Below are 26,508 nucleotides of genomic sequence, written 5' to 3' on the forward strand. Positions count from 1 at the left end.
CCATTTCAAAACCAGATGCTAATTTCGAACCGCATTTTCCTGCCGTAGTTGGTACAAGCATTCCTTTGGAGCTCAAGTGCGCTAAGAATTTGAGGAAAACCATAGAATTTTTTAAAACGAACAAAAGTTCAATCACCATTGGCAAGAGTGGTCAGTTACAAAAAATCGATAACTAACGGCTCCTACCTTTTTTCAGCAGATTTTTTCACCAAAATATCTTAATAGTTTTTCTGCTAATCGTTGGCCGTTTTGTTATTACCAACATGCTTTGTATATTCTCCACTGATCCATCTGCTCAGCCTTGTTCTCACTGCAATTATCCTGCCATTAAAAGTGAACGTTCTTCAAAGGCAATTCACAAGAAATGAAATTTGACTTCAAAAATATTTCATTCTACTGGAAGAACTTCAAGACACGCCATTGTTTGGTTCATATCTAATTTTTGCTGATGAGTTATTTTCCAAAGTATCGTCAAAGTCTTCAAAAGATTAGTAAATTGCTTTATCAATATAAATAAGATATATTAAGAACGTATCAGTTAGTATAAAATGATGCGAATACTTTTCCAAATTTTCTTTATATTTGTAACATCTATACTTAACTACTTAACTATTTGTATGCGTATATAAAAAAAAGTTGAAGCTATTTCAATCTTATTTTTTTTGCTGATGTTTCCTTTGTTTTAGAAACCAGACTATCTAATTATTAAACGATAGGGAACCGTTAACACTTAAAATGATACGAGTGGAAATCAAAATTTTCTATTAAAATTTTCAAAGAGTTGTTGAGCATTTCCTAAAATAAACAATATTCACTTAGTTATAATCTGATTTCACTTATTCGCGCTCTGCAAAGCAAGCTGCTATTTCAGTTTTTTTGAACTAAAAGTAACTCTGCCCCCTGATAATCCTCCGGAATTTGTTTTTCCCACGAATGGCCCATATAAGCTAGAAAAATGAATGTATCTAAAGATGAACTAAATTTCCATATATCATTTTTGGTTCTCGATTTACTAAAACTTTCAGTTTTTAGAGCTTCAATTAACTGTTTCATTTATTCCGTTTCTTCTTCCGTAAAATCAGTGCATAACAACGATATGACATTCAAATTAAACAATTTCCTCCCCTATTATGATCTTGATGTTTTCCCTCACAGTAACTGTTTCCCTGTGTTTAAAATACAGAAAATGCAAAAAAGAGTTGCTGAATCCATAGCCAATACAACGCACGTTTTTGAAAATTTTATTGTTTTTTAATAATGTTGGCTATTTGCATAGGATTTGAATTCATTGTGTATTAACTAAGGATCGAATTTTTTCAGTTTGATGTCCTTGCGAAGTATTACTGTTGAAGAAACACTAAATTTCGAAAACCACAATAGATAATCGTAATACGGAGAAATTAGTGTGTTTTTACAATGAAGTAAACAAAAATGTTTTTTAATGTACAAAGAAAAGTAATGACAAATTTATTCGTCTGTTTTGCGAACCGATTGTACTTCCAGGAAGTCTGATTATGTATTTCATTTCTTGGATCCCTCAAAAAAAAACATTTGAAATTGTTGCCGTATTTTTTATTTGAAGAGGCTTAAGTTTAGTGAAATTTTGTTCTGCACAATTGGACCTTGACTTTTTTCGGTCGTTTCACAGTTATTTTTTTCTTTTAATTGCCCGTGCGCTTATGACAATAGTTCTTTTTCCAAGTGGCAGTTTTTTTGCCTGTTTGTAAAAAAATGGTTTCAATTTTCATAGACTTTTTGTATGACACTCAGCTCTCTAGTTCAGCATTTCTATCGAGCCGTCATATTTTGCTCTCTTATGATGATGATGATGTGTTTCAATCGTCTGGGTACGAAATTCTTGAGCTGAGGGTTCCCAGCTCTCTGAAGTCCCTCTGTCGCTGTTTTGGGCTCAGTAGCAGTAGTTGTTGTCTTTGGTTGCAGTAGTTGTGATCTTATTCATTAGGTGTCATATCGCAGTCTAGATCGTCTTGGTCGTTGGGTTCGGGAGGCACTTTGAGGAGCTTGCGGAGTAGATTGGAGTAGTGGTGGTCGTGTCTGTCTTTACATTCTTGGCGGAACTCGCTGCGGACGAAGTCAGTGTACCCTGTGGTTTGGCATGAATGACGGCATCGGCTACAATTTGGGTAGCGATTGCGAGGATTTCAGGGAGGTCTCTCGCTGTAATGGGCCGGTTTGCTGACAGCTCGTCTTGGTATTTGCTGCAGCACTTGTAGCTGGCAGCGTGGTCTCCATTGCAGTTCGCGCACTCGATAGCACTGGATCACCACATCACGTCTGGGAGGAGGAGAAGAAGAGGGCTGGGCTTGTCTTGATTCCTCACATCGGTGATGGGTGAGCCCGATCATCAGGCCGCGGTCGATCAGAAGGGTCTTCGTGGTCTTGCATCTTGTGAAAGCTCTCACTAGCCGGGTTGGTTCTTGGGTAGCTCGGCTTCTGATTCGCACTAGGCTTATCTTAGCCGGATAGGTTCTTTTGATTGCTGCCTTGACCTCGTCCAGGTTCATGTCCAGCCCTGCTCCAACTATAACAAAGCTATGGTACTTAGTGTACTTTTTGCTATAATTGGAAGGCAAAGCTTCACGACGCGCGCTTTTGATAGCGGAGAGGGCCTTCAGGAACAGGGTGTCGCATGGCTTGGGCCTCTTTGCAGCTAGAGTTGAAGTTGCTTCTTGTATCTTGTAGTTGTAGTTGTAGTTGGGTTGTTGGGTTGTAGATAGCCGTCATATTTTTCCCTGTTAAAACAAGCTTTGACATCCCAGTTTAATTGAGTAGTTTGGTGATAATTGATTGTTTTGCAGTAATTGCTCACTTTTATTTCAGAGCAAATATTAAGTTAACACTAATAATATTGAGGCTCTTTAAGCGATTTTAGTAGAGTACTCGAAATTTACTTTATTTACTCCAATACTTTTTCACTATTATTACATACGCAACTGGAAGTGAAATACGTATCTCAATTGTTTCCTTTCAGTTTTTCTTTAATAATTTAACAATTAAAAGCATTTTGAAACTTGATTTCTTTATTACTTGAATTATAATGATTTTATTATATGATTGTATTTTCAGAAAATTCCATAGTTTTGTGTTTCACAATTTTTGATTTCGGATTTCGCGTAAAATACTTACAGAAAGGTTCAAATATTTATAGTAAAAGAAATGTTATGTTAGTGCTAATCATGCAACTTGTCACTAAAAACAAGCAATGGCTTCCTACAACCAAAAAGCATTCATGAAAAACTTGTGGTCGGGAAAATAAAATCTCAAACAACATTTGAAGGAGAGTTAAAACCAATCGAAAGAGACATTAGCTGCTTCAGAAGTTATTTTGTCTTAATTAGAACACAGAACCTCCAATTTTGTTCTCAAATATTGTCCTTGATCAATAGAAAGTAAATATTACTTTTCAATTCTTCAAAAACAGTCGCCTAACTAACTTTTTGTAAGTACATTATTCAGTAAATAGTGTGATCTTGAAAACTGTTGGTAATAAGTGTCGGCCCGGATCGGAAATATGTTCAAACTAAAAAAAACTCACCGAAAACAGCGACGAGGCACAGGAAGCACATGTGAAGAGTAACGATGCTGACAAAATAGAGGATGATAGGGAAGTCTATGGAGCTCTCAGGCAACACTTCACTCAGAGTCGCAAATGCCACTATCTCAGCCAGAAGAAACGTCACCGCGAAACCCACTTTCTCACCTAATAAATACTAATGACATTTGGATCTTTTTTCGTTTGAGCCCCCCAGCTTTGGGTGCATTTTATTTGCACCCCAACCAACCCCCCAAGCCCAACGTACCATATTTTTACGTAATGATTTACTATGTAATGGCCCGTGCTCTGTAGCTTAGGGGTGTATAACGTACTGGGGTGGGGGCGGCACAAACGGAAAGATCCGACATTCTTTTGAGAGCCATAACTATCGTTTTCAAAAGGCACCTAACAAGTACATTTCTGTCAGCTTGACAAATAATTTTTAATGGCCTTTCTCTTCCCAAGCTACTTCATTGCCTTCCTCAAACCCCCCCCCCCCCCAGCCGCCCAACTTACAGGGAGCCACCCCGACTGTAAATATGCCACAATGGCCTACAAAAAGTTCGTGCGGCTGGACTATAATAGCAAAAACATCATTTTTCAACGTTTAAGTCTTCAAAATTTCATTGCTAACCTCACTGCAACTCTATCAAAAGCTAGCAACATTCACCAATAAAAGATGATGGTGAGAAAGGTGTTCATCGCAATTGTTACGCTACTTCCCGGTGACATTTTGACCAGGATAACCTGCGTACCTGATTCAGGTGGAACTGCAAATGTGAGCATAGAGAATGTGTATATTGTCACTATTGGGAACACCAACACCACTTGATAATAGCGAGGTCGTCGAACTCAAACCCGATATTTGTTGATTCGCTTCCCGGAGATTGTTTTAATTGTTTTAATTCTTATATTAATTTGCTGTTATTTTTTTCCTACACTACCCCATTTCTGATTGCCCAGAACAGGAAGTTTTACCTCAAACAATTTTTCCAAAAAGGAAACTATTTTGATTGCATGGGTAATTGCATGGGTTGAACTGATAACAATGATTGTTGATCGTTTATGAACCAAGATTTTCTAATTGTAAATTTTAATTTGCAATTATTTTCATTGGTTAACCAATGCATTAAAATTATAATTCCTGTCGCATTTCTAATATGAGCATAATTATGAAGAGGAGCTGCTTCTATGATCTTGAAGTCGACGTTTGTCTTGAAGCACAATGAAATTGTCAATTGTTTATTGTTTGGCGAAATTCACTTCCCAGGTTTAATTGCGCGACCCTAGACTGCTCTGATCAGACCATTTGAGTCGCACACTGTTAGCATGGTGCGACCCAAAATACATGGTCTGGGAAACGCTTGAGTCGCACGATGCTCTGTACAATGGTCGCAATACGGTCTGATCAGAGGGCGAAGTCGCACTATAGTCTGATAATAGACCGCACGAAAGTCTGGACAATGGTCGCACTACGGTCTGATCAGAGACCAAAGTCTGGACATAAATTGCCCCAAAATCTGACCAGAGAGCATTAACTGACAATATTTATTTGACTGCATTTTTTATCACTGTTTTTGATGACTCAAAAGAAAAGTTGTAGGCACTTCAAAATGACTTTTTGTTAATATTTTTATCAATTAGTTTTGTCCTAATCTTAATAAGATATACTAAATTCTTAAAATTTTTTAAGTTGAGCAGTATATAGTTTTGAATTGAGTAACTTTAACAAATAACAACGGCTTATAATATGTATTCAGAAATGGTCTGATCAGACCATTTGAGTCGCACACTGTTAGCATGGTGCGACCCAAAATACATGGTTTGGGAAACGCTTGAGTCGCACGATGCTCTGGACAATGGTCGCAATACGGTCTGATCAGAGGGCGAAGTCGCACTATAGTCTGATAATAGGCCGCACGAAAGTCTGGACAATGGTCGCACTACGATCTGATCAGAGACCAAAGTCTGGACATAAATTGCCCCCAAATCTGACCAGAGAGCATTAACTGACAATATTTATTTGACTGCATTTTTTATCACTGTTTTTGATGACTCAAACGAAAAGTTGTAGGCACTTCAAAATGACTTTTTGTTAATATTTTTATCAATTAGTTTTGTCCTAATCTTAATAAGATATACTAAATTCTTAAAATTTTTTAAGTTGAGCAGTATATAGTTTTGAATTGAGTAACTTTAACAAATAACAACGGCTTATAATATGTATTCAGAAATGGTCTGATCAGACCATTTGAGTCGCACACTGTTAGCATGGTGCGACCCAAAATACATGGTTTGGGAAACGCTTGAGTCGCACGATGCTCTGGACAATGGTCGCAATACGGTCTGATCAGAGGGCGAAGTCGCACTATAGTCTGATAATAGGCCGCACGAAAGTCTGGACAATGGTCGCACTACGGTCTGATCAGAGACCAAAGTCTGGACATAAATTGCCCCAAAATCTGACCAGAGAGCATTAACTGACAATATTTATTTGACTGCAGTTTTTATCACTGTTTTGATAATAACAACGGCTTATAATATGTATTCAGAAATGGTGTGATCAGAGGGAGCGTTGGTCGCACTAAAGTTGCACAAAATTTCGAGTCGCAACAGAGTCGAACAAAACAATTGGGTCGCATGGTGCTCTGATCAGAGGGATTTGGGTCGCACGATGATCTGATGAGAGGGCAAAGTCTGGGAAATGGTCTGATCAGAGTGGTCTAGGGTCGCGCACCTAAACCTGGGTTGACTTGCAGAAAAAGTTGTTCGGAGCTAATGATGCATCATACTCGATGAAATTTGCACATTTGCATAGGGCAGAGTTAGTTTGCAAAACATTTGAATTTTTGTATGAATTATTGTCGACTAAATACAGTATTTCCAATGTCGACCCGGTAGTAATTGTAGATCTAGGAATCAAGCGCAATTCGCAATTGCTCAATTTTTGCTCGACCCCTATATCTACAATTACTCTATGCTTTAAAAAACTAAAACTGTGATTTTGGCGTATTTTATGAAAATTGCCATTTTTTGTCGATTTTAGGTTTTTTTTAACCATAGAGTCATTGTAGATATAGAAATCGAGCGAAAATTGAGCAAATGCGAATTGCGCTTGATTCCTATATCTACAATTACTCTCGGTTGAGCAGTGTCATTTCGTACCCAATATCGGTCAGGTAACCATAAGGTCTTTTCTCCGTTTTCGGGAGCGATTCTTAAAAAACTTTGTGTCAAAACTTTTTCAGTCAGTTATGCAAAATTAACCGTCCGGTTTCAGTCAAGGAGGTTGCATAATAGTTGAGAGATTGCATAATCTAGTGTTAACATAGTGACGGGCATTGATTTTTGGTCGACTTAGACTTTTGGCACAACTGCAATCGAGCACTTTCTCTTCACGAGTCTACCTCTCGCAACTAGATCGCCTGCCACTTAGATTCACAAATTTTACAAAATGATGTTGCAAGGATTCCCGTATCTGAAAATTATGGGAAGCGAATCAAATAGCATTCCTAGCTTGACATGGACTTGTAGATTTGTGAAGTGGAGATCATTGCTGTTCAAATATGTGTCCTGGATGACTTTAGTTGTGATTGGATACACAATTTCCCACTGGTCATTTTCCTGTAGATATCTACCCGATATCTCTTCATCAATGGCTAAAAGATTTAATTGAAACAAAAATTAGGTTGAAAATCTGATTAAATTTGATAAGTTGTTTAAAGTTTTGAGTTATAATGGTTTCATACAATATAATTCCATATAAGCCCCCTGCTGAACAAATTGGGGTGCAACGAACCAATGATCAAAATTTTTTGCAGGCTTCCATTTGCTATGATGGATGAACTTATAGATGGTCACATTCTGCCACGGAGAGACTTAAGCTAAAAAAAAGTACAGGACTCGTAATTTATTCCTCTAATACCCCAACACCCCCCCCCCCCCCCACCCACGCTGTAGGCAGACTTTTTTGGAACAACTTCTCCACGGTGGAATACGACAGAAATCTAGAATGAGGCAATATACAAGAGATAGAAAAAACGCGCTTGTTCACACAAACCAGCGTAAATTTTGTGTACAGTGAAATATAAAACAGGTGGAATATTGATTTGATCAAACAATTGCTTTTCAAAATCCACAAGGCAACTCGTTAATGTGCGTTCGCACATGATGTTCCGACCCGAGCTCATCTACATTTTTAACTTAATTGTCAACCAAATGAAGAGAACAAAAATAGATGTTGAGTTTAAAACAATCGTTACACAACCTATCTAAAAATTGAATTACATAATGCCATGCCTCATTACAGCGCCAATGACATCTGACATTAAACAGACTACGAGACAAAAAACAAAAATAAGCAAAAACAAAAATTTCACGGCAAAAACTGAAAATCTAAATTCAAAAGCACATAGTAAAAACGTCAAAATGCAGTCCCACAAAACCTTAACTACTCAAAATTTACTTTCTCCTAACTGTGGACGGAAGGTTTTTTTAATGAGACTACATAGCAAGTCAATAAAGACAACGATCAATGAAGCGGAATTAATCAACATTTTTTAAACCAAGAATTTTCAAAAGTCTTAAAAATCATTAGCTTTTAAATAAATAATCTTTTATTACAAAACCAAAAGGAACTGTCTTTGGGTAGACTATGCCATAGAAACGATTTAAAGAAAAACTTTAAAGAAAAACAAAAATTACAATCGATTTGCGAAAACACAAACTATTGCTATCATTAAAATCATTAGCTATTATCTGAATATTATGTATTTTAAATTGAACTCTTATTTCTAATAATTCAGTTGAAGGAATTATACTGAGAGATTAAATAAGTTGATTTGAGCCACATTTCAAAACAACTGGGATCTGTTACTACGCGATTGTTCTGAAAGAAGAGAAAAAGAAAAAATGACCACTCGAAAAACGTTCATAAAACGCATATTCACAAAAAAAACAAAGCATTGGCGACACATATCAGTAGATATGTTAGTTTTTGAAATGCAGAAATTGGATGTGACCTCTCATTGATGAAAATAAGTTACAATTTGACGAAAAGAACAACAAAAACTGAAAAATTGAAAAATATTTGAAAATGTATATCATAAACTTTAAGACTAAAGGCTACGAACTGACTGCTTCGGGTAACATCATTATTTTAATCCTCATTTAAAAACTGAAGAGACTTGTCAGCAATTTACGGCCACCTAAAGAAGAAAAACAGGCAAAAACAGCAATTTCATGAAAAAAATTGAGCGAGAAAAGTGCCACTGTAGTGAAGGCATTAAAAATTATTTACTAAAAACTATTCTATATTCAAATAATTTTTAACAGTAATGGGATTCCTCTTTTTTATCAATATTTTTTCAAAAAATCAAATGAACAATTACATTAGAGCCACGAAATTTTTGAGAAAACTCGTAGTATCAACGCCTTTAAATTCATAAGCTTTCAACGGAATCCACTAAATACGAGTAATTATGCCTCCAATGGACAACAAAATTGTTGGTCATTCATATTTCATTAAAAAACATACAAAAGACCTTACAAAAAATTATTGACGATGAAATCATCAACAAAGACAGCCAAAAACTGAAAAACTCAGTAGAAAAAGGCCAAAAGAGTGTCGAAGAAATTTTAATCATAAGCTCTTCTCTGAAATTTTTATCGATCATCCGTTGAACGTCTTCCCTAATCCAATGGGAACTATCAGTAATAGGAAAATGTGATAAGATTTCAAAAGATCCAAAAATAGTAAAAAGTACCCGAAAATTAAAAAAAATATATAAAAACTAGTGGCATTGAAGTTTTAAAAACGAAAGGTAGAAAATAAATACGGTAGCCAGATTATTTTTGGCTGGAATAGAGAAAAAGAATCTTGTAAGTACTACGGCTTACTAACAAATAACGAAAAAAAGTTTAGGATTGGTTAATGTACAAAAAAAATTCGAAAAACTGTTTTTAAAGTTTTAACAGACTTTAAACTCAAAACCTAACTTTGCTCAGAAAAAACACGATGGCTGAAAAAACGGTTTTTCATGAATAGATAATCCACAAGACATCACAAGTCTTAAGACTATGAAAACAACAACAAAAACAGGCGAAAACCAAAATTCAGTAGAAAAGTGTGAGAAAATTTTGGAGCCATTTAAACCATTAGCTTTTCTCTGAAAACTTTATCTGTGTCTTCTTTAAGCCAGTGGGACTAAAATATTATTTGGATGATTCGTATAAAATTTAGATAATATGACAAGAGTTCAAAAGTAACCAATAATACGGAAATGTCAGTCTTTTTTAAAAAATTTGAAATCTTTTGTAACTGAATTTATTGAACCAAGTTAGAAGATGAAACCGCTAACGAAAAAGATTATAGTTGCAATAGAAAGCAAATGCTTTATGTCTAAACTGAGACTGACTAACAGCTCACGAAAACTTAAGATTGGTTAATGTTCAAGAAAATTTTCGAAAAATTATCTTTGAATTCTTAACAGCCATTAAATTCAAAAGATTTTGACGTAAGTCAGAAAATACCCTCAGTAAATACGCCCCAATGGGAGTAAATGGATGTTTGTTGAGCATAGGTGATCAATATGACATCACGACAAGTCTTCTGACTATGAAAAACAACAACAAAAACAGGCAAAAATCAAAAATTCAGTAAAAAAGTGTATGAAGAAATATTCGAAGCCATTTAAACCGCAGGCTTTTCTCTGAAAACTTAATCTGTGATCAACTGAAGGTTTTTTTAAAGCCAATAGGAGCTGTCATTTTTAGAATAATGTGATAAGGTTTCAAAAGTAACGAATAATATGGAAATATCCAAAAATTATTAAAATTTTTTGAAACCTTGTGTCATTGAAGTCATATAACTCAAAATTAGAAGATCAAACTGATAGCCAGATCAAATTTGGTTACAATAGGACCGAAGAGGGTGCTGTCATCGCAGAGACTGACTTGAAGTTCACGATAACAAGTTTACGATGGGTTAATGTTCGAAAAATTTTTTCGAAAAATTATTTCTAGAGTCTTAACAGCTTTTAGCTGTCCTCTCAAGTACCAGATATGTTCACTTAAATCTCATTACGGAACATATTGCACTGTTGGTCATTGAGTTCATGCCCTAAGACTCCAAAAAATTAGTAAAACCTCAAAAAGAATTTCAAAATTTCTTTTAATTTTAAGAAAACTCAGTGTCGAAGCCAAAAAAAACATGAGCAGTTCCTTGAAAACGATTTTTTTGTTCACTGGGCTTTATTTGACTGTAAAGAGGGTTTTCATTAACGGAACCTCGATATGAAACGTGTCTTGTCTCCAGGTGACTTAAAAAGAGCTCTCAAATAGAATTCGATTTTTTTTTGAAATTGAACCTCCCTATGAAACCAGAACTAGTCTTTTTTAACGCCTTTATTCTGTTAGGAACACAAAATTGGTTCGTTTTTTGGCCAGAAATTTAAGTTTGAAATACTATTTTTATAAAAAAAATCTTAATTTGAAGAAAAATCACACTAAAAGTGAGCAAACATCCCGTTTTCTCACAAAACTTCAATCCTCTATAACTCCTCGAAAAAAACGAAAATCAAAAAAATCTTTTTAATTTTGAATTCTACGCTGGACCAGCTTTTCAATGATACCACTCATATTTCTCTGCAATGAATATATCGATCGACCAAAATTGACTGAACAAAAAAACCCATTTGAGTATATAGTTCCTCCATCCCACAAGTGGGGTCGGAACAATAATTATTGCTGCTCGTTGCTATGTAGTTATTGGGACATTCAAAAGGTGAGTAAATTTAATCGTATTTTTTTCACATAATTCCGTTTTATATCTTAAAACATGTTTGAAAGTGTTTCGAAACTGATTTCGGTTACGCTTTTGTCTTTGCCACGTTTATTTTTAACATGTATTTGAGAGAAATGAGAATGTTGCCCGTATGTGCTATGAAAGGAAGATGCGAGCAATATCGGTTATAATAATGCAATTAAGACATTAAATATTTTTTTGCAATCAAATAATTCAACCAACATGCATTGTATATGCCAGTGTGCATGATCATGGGCACAATCTCAATGATGCATGTCTGAGTGTCAAAGGGGAAGTATTTCACGTTGAATTCACAAGACAGCTGGGCTGAAAAAACAGTTGATCTGGCCACTATGTTCCCACTTGACCACACTGTCTGTTTGTCATATGCGTCGTAGTTCACCCTCACTGAGCTCTGAATGGCTAGAAAGAACGAGATGTTAACTTTTTACTAATATTCCTTAATGAGCTCTGCAATTTCAGCGAGTATTAATCTGTTGTGATTTTTTTTTCAAGAGTCTGACCAATCAGAGACGTGCAGGTCTCTGGAATTATATCCTACTCATTTTTTATTCAATTGCAGAGCTAAACAAATTGTTGACAAAACTGATGACTGCTGTTTTATCAATTTCCTTTAACAAATCATAAAAAGCAGGCCTTTAAAAGCAAGAAAAGTGCGTTTCAAATCTGTTTTGTCACATGTTGAGTTTAGTGCATTTTTTCTCCGGTCACTTCCAGATCAATCGCTTCTCAGAATAGACAAATAAATTGTGACACTAAGGTTTCCATATTCGCAACCATTAAATGAGGTCTATGAAAATTTCTTCTCAAATTTTTCTATTAATCAATATAACGGAAAGATAAAAAAGTCTTTCAGGCACTTAGAGAAAGTGTGAGATGAAAGAAATGTTCTGAACTTTTTGGTTAAATCCGAAAAGTACCCACCTGATCAGTAATCAGAAATGTTTGAAGAAACTTGAACACCATACAAACGGGAATTTGGAAAGAAAAAATTCTGAGTAAATAGAACAACAGTTGAATAACAGAAATGTATTTTAAAAGAAAAACAAGTGCAAGGTTTTAGAACATTTTTGCCTACTAGTAAAATGCAACGAAACTTGTTAGAATATTGATCAAACTATAGTCTTGAACTTAGTGAGAATAAGAAAGAAAGTGTAAATGCATACCATCTACGGTACCCCCTGCGACTGATTTCTGGGAAATTTGCAGAAGCAAACCATATTGGGTAACCCTTGCGACCCCCACTGTAAATCATGATGCTAAGATTAGTTTTGTATCTTGACTTTCGCGCACTGATAATGGGTATATATACATCTGATTTTTGAGCCTTTTTTCATCCCCAAAATCAAATCAACATCTTGATCTAATAATCAAATCTCTTCTGTAAATCTCTTAATTCTACTGTAAAATACCATTCTTGTTATTCTCTCATTTTGAGAAATTAATTTTTCTACTTAGTTAAAAACGCTTTTTATTCCTCTTGCGAAAACCAATAACCCAACAAAACTGATCAACTGTTTAATTATTGATTCTTAAAACCTGTGTGTTTAACCATAATGGTTTTCATGCTAATAAAAATTGAAAAAGCTAATCCTCAGTGGAAGCAAAGAAAAGAACCCCTATCGAAAAACGCTTTATGCTACGGCGCGTTCTCTGGTTCCTAGCAATGTAGTTATTGTAATCGTAAAGTTATTTTTTAAAATATATATTACATACATTGCGTCAGCTTAATATGCTTTTCATATGTTTCCTTTTACAGACGATTTGCTCAATCCTTTACCTGGTAGAGAGCCAATTTTCAAATTCAGAGACTTAGTTGCTTTTATTTGTCAGTAAAACTAATTTTGTTCCTACGTTTTTAATTTAGTGTCACCCATAGAGGATGAATGTAACAAAATGATGCTCTACAAGCATATTTTAAGAACCCAAAATTTGTCAACCTATTCTCCCCAAATTAGGACACTAAATTTCTCGTTGTGAAGGCAAGCAGTTGGAAATAGGATAAGATTGCAGACATGGAACTTTACAGACTGAAAAAAATACTTCGAGATCGTACAGCGTTTGGCATCAACCATTTAAGCAATGAAGAACTGAGAATAATATCAATAAATATAAAGAGAATTGACTAAAAATATTAACTTAAAAAATTGAGGAAAAAATTCAAACTATGGATTAAAAGCTAAAACATACCAACTAAGAGCAAGATTCACTAATTTTCACAATTTTCAAGTCCAAAATAATTTCAGATTTCAAACCTCTTTGGTGTCTAAATTGGTCGTCATTAGTCGAAGTATTGGTTTAAGGAATATTTAAACTATCGAGGTTGTCCCAGTAGAAAACAATCCTAAGATATTAGTTACTTTGAAACAGTGACAAAATATTGTCACTAATTTTCAGTTGTTTGCAAAATTCGCTGTTGCGGAAAGCAGCGGCGTTTTTATGTGCTCTCAATGAAGTTACTTAATATCATTTTACAAAGCTTATTTTAAAAAATAGGTTTTTATGATTGTTTGTAAATTTATTGCAATAAAATTAATAGCAAACACGTGAAAGTCCGGCCATGTCATATTTTGAACGTCAAGAGAGCACACTAGCTGACAAAAATCTTGAATCTCGACATTGACGTCAAGCGATAGTACTAAGCGAACAATTTTACAAAAGTTATGAATAAAAAATTTAAGTTCCGGGCGAAGTTAATTTTCAACTCAAGCAAAGCGCAAAAAATTTTGTGTAAGCACGCAGTGTCTGGACTTAGCAGTTTCCATCAGATACTATCTTGACAACGATCACTTCATTGTGGGGATGCACTGGTCATAGCTCTGAGGTCCTGGGCCTAAACCTGGGCATATTCAAACTATTATATTCGCCAGCTTTGCATTATTTCGATCGCCAGGCTAATTTGCCCTAAAAATAACTCCAGGGTCGAGCTTTTGGCGGAAAAAGAATGTAAGAATTGCAGTGAATAGCTGTGAAAGGAAAATATTTCCGCAAATTTCCCGCATCTTTTAGTGAAGAAACAGTCTCATTGAAAAGTTCAGTCGATAGAAAATTGTGCTAACTTAGCGGTGAAACTCTGTACGTTTGTGGTTTCTTGCGGTGATTTTTTTTTCACCGCTTTCAACGCATTCACCCTTATTCTTAGATCTTTTATGCATTAATTTCTGTGGAAGATATTTGGTTATTTTAGCGGATAATTTTTGCAAGATTTGCAAGTTTTAGCGGTGAATTTTTTTTTTCACCGCATTCACAGCATTCAACGCTAAAAGTCGGAATTCTTACATCTTTTCACCGTATTCGCCGCAGTTCTTTCATTTTTTGGCGTTCAAATTTTGACCAGGGTTTTTATTGTCAACTTACTCAAGTCTGGACTCCAGAAAGTATCCTTGGGAACAGTGATCAGCTCAATTCCACCGTAGTCTTCCCTGTTCCATCTAGCAGATGGTGTGTCGTAAAATAAGTACAAGTACAACTTGGCTGTCCAAAGGCCATCTTTTTCATCAATGTCCACAATCTAAACAAATAAACAACCAGAATATTTCATAACAATCGTTTAGCGGTACCGAGTTTCTGAGTAAATTCACAAGCTTTAATAGCTTGTTCCTACTTTCGCATCACAATTTTAAATATTTTTAATCCTGTTTATTTCAGCCCCAGGTTTATTTCGGTAGACCACAGGTTTATTTCGGTAGCATCAACTTTTGTTGATTTTTAGAATCAACAACTTTTGAAGCTATCGGGTTTAAGGTCCCAGACCCAAGCCCCCTCTGATCAGACTATACCCAGACTTTGGTCTAAGATGAGACCGTACCAGACTAAAATGACCTCTAATCAGACTTTCGTGCGACCCAAGGAAAAGTGCAATCATTTTGCGACCGTAGCCCCCTCTGATCAGACAATGCTAGACTAAAGCGACCACTGATGACTTTCGTGCAACCAATTTTTTTTTACTTTTGTGCGGCCAAAGCTCCTTCTGATCAGATCATCCTCCGGACTTTGCTCTCTGACTAGATCATTCCTCGATGCATGTTAAAATCATTGGAATTTGTATAAAGTAAGCAATACCAACCTATAGTACTCAAATTGAATTTGGATAAGATAGTATATCGAGTAGCGATTAGGACAAAACAAACTGATGAGAATAAAAACGAAAAATCATCTTGAAGTGCCGGTAATTTTGCTTTAGAATCATCAAAAACAGTGGTCAAAAAGGCTGCAGTCAAATGAAAATGGTCAGTTAGTTATCAGTGATCACATTTTGGGGCAGCCTTTTTCCGGATTTTGGTCTCTAATCAGATATTTGCGTGACCCTTGCGACCTTTTCGTTCAACCATTGCACAGACTTTGTGCAAACTTTGGGCTCTGTGCAAACTTTTGTGCGACCATTGCCAAGATTATTGTGCGACTACAATACTTCCCAGACCCTGTAATTTGGGTCGCACTATACCCCCATGTGCGACCAAGTCGGTCTTGACCAAGGGAGGCCTGGGTCTGGAACCTTAACCTGCGAATATTCAGGTTGCTGAAAAACTAGCAGTAGCAATGTTAACAAGAGAGCTCGCCTATTACTGTACCTCTTAAAGTTCTTAGTTCACTGAAAATTTTAAAATTAGTCAGAGGAGAAGCCTCAATTGATTTCTAATATCGAAAGTCCTGCGTTGCTTTTATAAGATAACTGCATTAATGATTTAAGGGAAACTGGAAAGACCGATTTTTGTGTTCATCACATACTTTTTTTTCCAATTTTGTTTTCATAAATAAGTCTGTTCAAATTAGATTGAGTTGAGCAAATGTTGGTTAAAAGCACCTTTAGCAGTATGAGGGAACAAATCAGCGAGCCTAGAAAATTCAAAAAAAATTTTAGAGTAAAATAAAGAAGCGGCAAAATTGGATAACTCGAAGTAAAATTTTGTTTGATGATAAATTAAACTTTGCGAGTCTTGAAAAAGACTTTAAAAAATTGAGCAACCTATGTTACTGTCAATCAGAGCAATAAAACGAGCAGTTTTTGAAGGTAACCCATTCATATACCAAAACATGCACGAAAACATGCTTCCTAATAAAAGTTTTGCCAAGCTATGGTTTTCGACAATTTCATTAAAAACTTTTACCCTTTGGGAATTTTCATATAACAAACAAGACAAAGTAGAGGACGTGACAATGTCGAAAATGTCGAATTTTAAAATTGCCTTTTGAAAACCTGGAGTCCGGATCATTGAGACAAGCAAGTGCAATTCTAAACCTTAAACACTTGTTAGCCATAAATCGAAAAATTTTCTGCCTTTATCCTACAACTTTATTAACACTTATCAGAAGAATCAAATGAAAGCAGGCAACGAAAAAAAAATAAAATATCCCAGCAGAAGACTCAGTTACCTAAAAATCGAAATGTGAAGCGAATGGTTCAATGTTAAGACTCAGTGACAGAAAAACATCTGTAAAGATATGGAAAAAAACAATAAAAATAATTGACATAAATTTAATTACCACTAAAATTAACAAGACCATACGACAGCGCAACAAATGCAACTACGAAACTGCATGGCTAAAAAAACAAGTAATCTTTTCAAAAAAATGGTGCCTAATTTCTTTTGACCCGTCAATTGAAAATTAAATGGCCAGATTAAAATTGGCCCGCCAATCAGTGGGAGGTATATCATTGATGATATCAAACAAATTATCTGTAAAGTCGGAAGAAGACCTAAAATTTTTCAAAGTCCCTAGAAACCGTTAAAACATTAAGATGTGCATATAAGCACTCAAATAGTTTAACACCTGCCCCATAAAAGATGCGCTGAGACCTACAATGAAAGATACCATGAGACAATAAAAGCAATTCCAAATCGGTAAAAAGAGAAAATAAAGTCATATTCCTTTTAAAAAAAATTTGCGTCAAAATAGTAAAATCGTTAAAGTTTAACCTAAATCAATAAATAAATTCAAATATGCCTCAAAATATGCAAACAAAATGACATTTCAATAAAATTCGCTAACTCAAATTCACTAAGTGACAAAACAAAACAAAAAGCGGGTGGATTCAAAAGCTCACCTTTTTGAAAACTATGCAACCAAATCGTGAAAACAAGTTAAGATATATTGCAACCGATCAATTTAAATTGACAGACAACTCATTGCAGAGAACCCGGAGATCTTTCAATAGTACAAAAAAATAGAACAGAATTATTACCAAAGTTTTAAAATTATAGACATCTGAAAAAAATTGCATCTAAGCTTTAACACTAGTTTCTTTTTGAGGAAAACAATTGCAATTTTGCATAATTAGAACACTTATATCACACTTAACAACACTCGTGCAGAAAACCAAGAGAAAAACAATGAAAACAAAATAGATTGCCGAACCTGACAATCTCTCGCAAACCCAAATTTCTTTCATGCACATTTTTAGAATTGCTGAAATTTTGGTTGCTTTAGAACTGCTGTGTGACTATAGTTAGTAGTCCGAATTGATTTCTCTTCGAGTACATGCGAAAGAGAACATGAAAAAATCATAAAAAGGAACAGACCAACGCCCCAATATAACTCAATTTTTCGACAACACTAGCTGGCTTGAAAGGTGAGGGCAACTTATAAACCTTAAAGAATCTGGAAAATTATTGGAACGAAAAATACTGAAAATAGTAACAAACCCGCTCTCCCCTTCCCCCTCCCCAAAATAGTATCATCGGAATCAGTATTCGTTTATTGGTAAAAAAGCTCTACTCAATCCAAAAAGTTAACGGACTTTGAGGGGTTTTAAATCCAATTCAAGAGTTTCAAAAGCTTTTAAATTGAACCATATTAATTTTTCTAGGATGCAAGTAAAAACATAGCGGCTAAAAAACCAGAAAATAGCCGCAAAAGCCTCGTAGATCTGCAGTATCAAAAAGAAGGTAAAAAAGACAGACCATAAAAAACTTATTCTTTTCATTAAGGGCTGAGATGTTGATTTTTGATTAAATTTGATCAAATTTCGATTAAATTTTGATTAAATTTTGATTATTTTGATTAAATTTCGATTAAATTTTTATAAAATTTTGATTAATTTTTGATTAAGGACTTTTTGTTGTTTCTAATAGCTGCTCCTAAATAACCTTCAATTAGAGTGACAAGCACTCATTTGACCTTATCTCCTTGAATTAAAGCAAAGAAAAGTCAATTTCAGAGTGATGAAGTCATTTTTAAGAGTGAGGTAAGTCACGTGTGATCAAAAATTTAATCACCCGAATGAAAAAAAACATAGCAGGACAAGTCCTGACGTACAATTCAAAGAATTTTCATTGACTTAACAAACAACTAGACCTAGAACGGACAATGAGTGAATTGGGAAAACCATTTCTAAAAAAAATCAGATGAAAAAACAAAAAAAAAAACAGAAAATCAATGTCAAAATGCTGCTAGGGAGAACAAAAAAACCACTAGTGAGATATGTAATTTTGATTCTAACAAAAAACTATGTCCAGAATGAGCTGTGAATGGATTGGGAAACCTATTTAGAAAAAAAATCCGATCCAAAAAATCGAAAAAACAATAAAAATCAGAGTGAAATTGCCGCATGTGAACAAAAAACCACTATCGAGAAACCGAATTTTTGTTCAAGCACCGTTTTCTCACTCTACTTTAAAATTAGAAGGAAAAAAAATTCACGCCGCAAAACCACTCGCTTTTTCGCTCCATTTCCTGTTTCGGCGTGACCAAAATCACCACTCCAATTTGACTTGGACAAGTCCTGACGTACAATTCAAAGAATTTTCATTGACTAAACAGAAAAACTAGACCTGGAATGGACTATGAGTGAATTGAGAAAACCATTAACAAAAAAATCAGATAAAAACTAAGAAAAAAACAGAAAATCAATGTCTAAGAGCCGCATGTGAAAAAAAAGCCACTAGCGCGAAATGAATATTTAATTCAAACAAAAAACTAGGCCTAGAATGAGCTGTGAATGGATTGGGAAAACCATTTAGAAAAAAATCCGATCCAAAAAATCGAAAAAACAGTAAAAATCAGAGTGAAACTGCCGCATGTGAACAAAAAACCACTACCGAGAAACCGAATTTTTGTTCAAACACCGTTTTCTCACTCTACTTTAAAATTAGAGCAAAAAAAATTCACGCCGCAAAACCACTCGCTTTTTCGCTCCATTTCCTGTTTCGGCGTGACCAAATTTACCACTCCAAATTGACTTCAAAAATCATGAAAATGTGTGAACAGATCTTAAAAAAAAGACAGCTCCCCAATACAATTCAAATTCTTTGAATTGTAAAAAACTAGCTCCACTAAGATTGAAAAATAACGTCAGGCACGCAATTCGCAAGCCTTTTGAAGTGGTTGACGTCATATGGTTGTAACAAAAATCTTGACGTCGAAATAAACAAAAAAAAACCAAAAAACCAAGAGAAGGCCAATAATAGCCTCAGCTATCGCTTCGCGGCTACTAATTAAACGATTTGATCCAGCAGCCAGCCCCACTCTGTCGTTTCTGAATAAATATTGAAACTATTATTTTCATATAATTTTTCATACAAGCCATTTGATGCAATCGCAATCTTTTAATTATCGCCGATACAAGGCAGCGCGCCTGCTGTCACACGAGGCAGAACATTTTGTCCATTTTACCTCTTCGTTTCCCAAAAACGTATTTTAGCAAATGTAATCAAGAACGTACAATGGGAAATTGGGCAATAAAAGCGCAATTATACATGCTAATTGCAATATACTATTGAACAACTATTGGTTTTGAATGCCAGAGTCTGAACATTCCTCAAATTAGTGCAAGAAGAATTGGAACCTTTTGGCAGGTCCACTGTCTTGTAATTTCCATTATCATTCACTATTTTCATATACTTTAATCCTCTCAAATTTCTATTAGATAACCTTGAAACGTATCCTGAATGAAGAAATTTGGAACACATGCACATCAAAAAGTTTTTTCTTCTGTTAAATATCTGCGAGACTACGATGGCGAGGAGAGGACACCCGAGTTCAAGAAAAAGACCAAAGAATCAAAGCAAAAAATTGGAAAAGAGAAGCATTAACGCTAAGGACTTTCTCTGGTTCTGTTGTGATAAATTGATGATACGATGCTTTTGTTCTTCCTTGCTGAATATTGCCGACCATTTTTCCCGTCATACGACAGAACACGGATACGCGTGGTCCTGCATATTAGGATGGGTTGCTTTCGGCTATTCTTGGGCATTTTTTACTAAGGATTTTGGGTTTTTTTTCAAAAAAATTAATCTTATAAGATCCTTACAAGATAAGATTTCACAAAATTTACTTTTTCTCACAAAATTGCTACCATATTAACTTGATCTTTCAAGATTCCCAAAAGATTGGTTTTCTTAGAAGATTAAATCAGAACAAAATTAAGCCAGATGATTAAGTCAAAAATCAAAAATGGGGTTATGATCCACGCAATGGAGGGAACGATGAGACCCCTATATAAAGCATCACAGCATTGTAAAAATTAGCGCATAAACTCATTGTATTTTGAACTTACAGCAAAATGCTAGGCTCTTGAAGCAGCTTAAATGGGGTCATACCCCAATTTTTTACTCAATTTTAAAAGCTAGTTATTGATTAAAGTAATTCATATCTTCTGGCGTATTTTTGTTCTAAGTTAATGTTCTAAGAATCTTGTAAAAAACAATCTTATCAAATTCTTGTAAGAAAGAGTTAACCTTGTAACAACCTTGTAAGAAATTAACTTCATAAAATCTTCTAATAGTGTAATAATCTTGTAGGAATCTTGCAAGATATTACAAGATTAACTTTTATTTTCGACTAGGGTATTTAAACTTGATTATTCGGGTCTATCGAGTACTTTAAACTTGGTGATTCAATTTCCAGTGATCACATACATGCTTTTATGCTAATTTTGACATTTCAACACATCTAAAGGTGGTCTAAGACGACCTGCGCCCGCAGAAAGTCTAGTATACTTCTAGTGCTCGTAAACGAAATTAAAATCTTGAGCAAATCGGGTGTTGTCAAATACTGTTAATCAGTCGCAACTACTGAAATGTAATAATACCGAATTTAAAGCAAATTGTGCTGAAAATTATATCCTTACACCGTTCTTTCTTGTTCCCCGAAGCTTTTCTCTAACGAAGCATACTTTGAACAAGTGAAGCTACTTGTCAAGCTTTGTGGACATTATCTCATGAACAATTTGAAATAAGTTTTTTCTCCCAACTTTCTAACAAATACTCCGTCAAATGAACAAGAGTTCACGTCCTTACACTTCAACTGAATATTGTTTCAGCTTGACAGCCCTTCGCAACATTTTTTGTCAAAACTTCGCTCAAATGCTTGAATTGACTAAAAAAACCCCAATGTGTTGGCACATGAATGCTTCTACCGACATCAACAATGACTCGAACGATTCTTTGTTTTTAGATACCGCATTGACCTCCATTGGAATGATTAAAAGCACTTTTAATTATGTCCATGTTATCAATTTTGTCCCTTTATTTTTCCCGTCACAAGGGTATATTTTTAGATATTTCCAAAAGGCGAACTGTGGGACAAAAGACGCAAGAGGGGGTCTTTGTTACCAGAGAACTCAGAATTGGGATCTCGATCTGGAGAAGTTTTTTTCACACAATCAAATTGAAGACCTAGCTTTATGGCAAGGGAACATAATCTTTTTCCAGGCCCAAGTTTTTTCAGTTCACAATTATGTTTATAAAAATTGAGTAAGAACATAAAATCAATCATCAATGAAGACGTCAAATGAATAAAGCACCCCAAACAAATTTTAGGGATGTGCGCAATGCTTATGCATTCTATAATAGTTTAAAGCCATAGTGAAAAACATTCTAGTGAGCTTCAAGAGGCAACATCGTCAATAGCAGTGTAAGGTAATATAATAATAATGTTGGCTTTATAGAGAAAAATACCGGTGGGTCAACAATAGAAAGTATTAATTAATCATCAGGTAATGCACTAGAGAAGGATCAGGTAATGCAATAGAGAATCATTAGGTAAAGCACTAGAGAATCATCAAAAAATCATCAGTTAATATACTAGAGAAGCTAATGCACTAGAGAAAGAAAGCGCAAATCGCGGCAAGAAACAATTGCTTTTACCATTTGGTACGTTTCGGAAAAATCTTTTTAAAAGTGATGTTTTTAATCAAGTAGTATTTTTTTCATCCTTGAAGTTTTTGAACGTCGAGTTATACAAGGGAACAGTTGCATTAAGGAACCAGTTCTGCATCTACTTAGTTTTTGGTATCAGTTTACAGCAGTAGCTGTTTGTCCGTTTGTTTCTAGTTACTTCGAAGGTTGGGTACTTAATTTTTCGAGATGCTTGTAGATGACCGCTAAGCCTTTTCCAAATATGGAAGGTCCTTTTACATTTCAAAACTGAGTTGTTGGCAATTTTTCAAATTTTACTTTCAAATCTCTCGATGATTCATATTTTTTTCAACAAGTAATGGTGTTTAGAGTCCAATTAATTTGTCTATCTAGTGAAGGTATCAGTCTTGACGCATTACTGATAGAAGAACAGAAGAATGTAAATGGCTGAAAACTAATGACTGTAGAAAGAGTAGGCGAGTCTGAATTTCGGTTATTGAATAGCTCTAATGGTTTTAATTCCGCGTGCCATTCATATAAGAATTTTCTCAACATCTTCTTGGAAATTTATATGACTATCAATCATGATGCCTAAATATCTGACTGATTATTTGGATTCAATTATCTTACCACAAACTTTAATTGACACTCCAGTGGTGTTTTTATTTTTATAATTTTAATTAATTCAGTTTTTTCAGCATTAAGGTTTAGTGGATGTAGATTGAAGTATTGATGAGCTAATTTGCAAGATTCAAGATTTTGTAAGCATTGCTTCACATTCTTATGTGAAAAGTAGAGTGTCAGCTGCGTACTCAACAATTATGCAGTTTTTTGGTATGTTCTTCGACAGGTCATTTATGTAAAGATTGAATTAAAGTGGGCCTAATACTGTTCCTTGAGGCACACCTTGATAAAATTTCATCCAGTCGGGTTTGACGTTGTTAACAATGGTTTGATGACTACTGTTGTGAAATCATTCAGTAATTCAACAGCATTTTTACTAAAATTCCTGGAAATTTTCTTCTTTAAGATGTTATGCTTGATGGATCAATAGTTTTTGATAAATCAAGAAGAGCAGAAGAGCAGCTTCGATGATCTTGTTATTGTCAATAGCAAGTCGAAACGGATGAGTGCAATACAAAAGAATAGCTGAATAGTTGTTTCTTAAACCGAATTGCGTTTCTGAACATAGAAGTTATCACTGGGATATACCTATATTTTAAGCGTTATCAGGATTATCTTTTTTGAAGAGAGGAGTTAAATTTGTGGTTTTAAAGTTGTTGGGGAAGATTTTTTTCACTGATGAAACTGTTAATGACGTTCGTCAAGTATCCTACAATTACATCACAACCATCATATATGACCCATGGAGGTGTACCTGAAGGTCACATTGGTTTTTGACTTTTTAAAGACCTAAGTTCTTTTTTAAGCTCGATTTCTGTAATGAAACGGAACTGAAACTGCTTTTGAGCGTGTATAAGATGCAAACTATTGAAAGAATTCTTAAAGTTTGCTGCTGCTAGCGTGTTTGTTTTACAGAAGATGTCACCTATCCTGGAAAATTTATAATTTAATAAATTTGCCATTTTAAAACAAGCAAAATTGTTAGAACTAGTTTGGCTTCTCATGGCCCATGTTGATAGATTAGAGTTATAAGCGAGCGTGGAAAACTGTGACAGTATGGCAAATTTAGGTCAATTTTGAAATTGGACATTTTCATAATTATTTGTTCAGGAATTGTTTTTTCGAGCTATCGTTGAACGAAAATGCCAGTTAAGCAGAACTTAACGAAAACCTGAATTACTTATTTAGACATTTTTTCCAGTTAATTTTTTTCCAATTACGGAAATTGTGTTTGAAGAAGAACTGCATATATATTTATCTTTGATAATAACTTAAACAAAAATTTCTACTGAAAACAAATAATTTCTGCATATATACATCATAAGCTTTTTTTACCCATATTACATTATGTATCTTTCTTTTTCATATCGTGTTTATTTTTCAGAATATCTTCAGAGCAACATTCGCCTCTGACATTGTTCTACCTATGACACATTTTGATCATCTTATTATCCCAGTGGCAGTATGTGCGCTTATCTATTCAACATAGATAGATTTGCATCTATTAGCACTTTTTTACAACATCCGTCATCATTTTTACTACCAAGTGTTTGTTTTGGTCGTTTGATTTCCTTCTTAAAATTAGGCGTCTTCCAAAAGTGTTTATAATTGGTTGATAATCGGACTTCAGGCACACTCAACTAGGGACTCTTCCCATATACTCAGAAACTCACCTCACTCCCTCCCCCTTTTTGCATTTTGAATGGTCGCATAATTAATTCACAACTTCCACCAGGGTAGCCCGGGCCTCCCCTGTAAGGGCATAGCAGAGTAGAATATACCTTGTGTTTTTGAAATAAATAGAACAGACCTGATAAATGTCAATTTTGACGTTGACCATGTTGTTCACCATATCCATAGGCGGAATAAGTTGAGGCACTTTGGACTTCAGCTGTTTTAACAACTTCTGCTCCAATTCCACTCCACTATTTGCAATCTCATCTTCGGCGGCCACAAAAAGTGAACAACAGGCTAACAAAGTTAAAGCAAAAGCAAGTGTGATAAAATCTCGGTTGTAATTCGGAACCAAATTCATAGCTGCAAATTCGAATTTAATTGTCCGAATATCAAGCTGTGGGAGTATGGTTTCGATATTCAAAGATTTAAGACTGATTTGGAATGAAACAAGTGTGATGTATTGATAAAGTATTTCAATCTATTTGCAATTAGCGTCTAAAATCATTCATTGTAATTGTAGAAACAGGAAGTATGGAAAAACTTAGCTAAAAATATAGACAAGATTTTAAAATAGCTCATCTAGAAGTATAGTCAGTCCCATAAAGTTGCAACGCTATCGAACGTTTCAAAGGTCAAGGTTCACATTTAAAACATGCAGAGATCAGCATTTCGTTGTTCATTTGCATGTCAAGAGTTTTTCGAACGTTCGATTGCGTTGCAACTTTATGGGACTTACTATAGTCTGTCCCATAAAGTTGAAATAAGCAAACGTTCGAAAAACGCCGAAAACGTGCAATTGAGCATCAATGTGGTCATTTGAATGTCGACGTTTTTTTCAATTAAGCTTTCATTCGTCATTTTTTTAATAAATTTTTTAGAATTGAACTTTGAACTTTAACATGTGGCTTTTGAAACGTTTGCTTATTTCAACGTTATGGGACACGCTATAGATGCAATCGTTTGTTCGGAATGTTTCAGTTGACCTGACTTCACTTCATCGAATCTTCTAAACGTAAAACTGAAGGTCACTCAGATCAGAGGTCACTTAAATGATCACCATTCAATGTAATAGCTAAGCATACATTAATTGATATGTAAGACGGTGACAAAAATAACTTCAAAAGACCAGCTTTAATACTAATCTACGCGAAACGAATTTAAAATTGCCTCATACATGTCTCGAGTTGCTTATTATTTTCATAGCCAGAAATGTTCATGATTCCGTACTTTAAGAAAGAATGATAGAAAACACTGATTTTTTGTGCTGTAAGGGCAAAAATTACATCAACTTGTACTTTTGTTCGTTGTGATGTTACTCTTTGGATGCAGAAAAAAATTGATGTCATGATATAATAAAAACTTTCGGTAAAGAAAGCAAGAAAAGAAAAAAAGATAGTTTTACTCGATTGCACTTTGGAGCTTGTCAACAACATTGATGATCACTTGATTATTTTTAATGTGCAATATTTAGGACCCTTGCCCGACGGCGACGCTCCTTCGACATCTTTAGGAAATTCAAGAACTAAGCCTCAAATGTGCAACCAAATGAGACCTCTCATTTTTTAATGGCCAGAAATCACTGTTGTGTTTTAAGTGTTAAAAAGCACGTTTTAGTTCCAATAAATGTTCGCTACTGCTCCAGTAAATGTTTTTTATGCGGCGAAAAATGAGTTTCTTTCAATGTGGAAAATTAAATCATTCAATCAGCTGAAAAAAATTCTGTTAATACAATGCAGGTAAAAAGCATA

At 34.8% G+C, this 26,508-nt stretch overlaps 1 protein-coding gene across 1 annotated transcript in view; it reads right to left on the reverse strand.

The window, feature by feature from the left end:
• Nucleotides 1-25,718, reverse strand: part of LOC142348349 (neuronal acetylcholine receptor subunit alpha-5-like) — a 38,771-nt gene extending 13,053 nt beyond the window's left edge. Inside the window, exons 1-7 of the mRNA XM_075399662.1 lie at nt 25,704-25,718; nt 24,894-25,339; nt 14,739-14,892; nt 11,583-11,783; nt 7,069-7,215; nt 4,312-4,407; nt 3,557-3,721 (exon numbers count right to left, since the gene is read on the reverse strand). Of these exons, the coding sequence (XP_075255777.1) occupies nt 3,557-3,721; nt 4,312-4,407; nt 7,069-7,215; nt 11,583-11,783; nt 14,739-14,892; nt 24,894-25,118 (988 nt within the window). The 5' untranslated portion in view covers nt 25,119-25,339; nt 25,704-25,718. The remainder of the gene's footprint in view (nt 1-3,556; nt 3,722-4,311; nt 4,408-7,068; nt 7,216-11,582; nt 11,784-14,738; nt 14,893-24,893; nt 25,340-25,703) is intronic.
• Between the last annotated feature and the right edge of the window lie 790 nt (nt 25,719-26,508).

Source organism: Convolutriloba macropyga, chromosome 10, assembly GCF_964194025.1.
Source record: "Convolutriloba macropyga chromosome 10, txConMacr16.3, whole genome shotgun sequence".
In the NCBI taxonomy this organism is placed as follows: Eukaryota; Metazoa; Xenacoelomorpha; order Acoela; family Convolutidae; genus Convolutriloba; species Convolutriloba macropyga.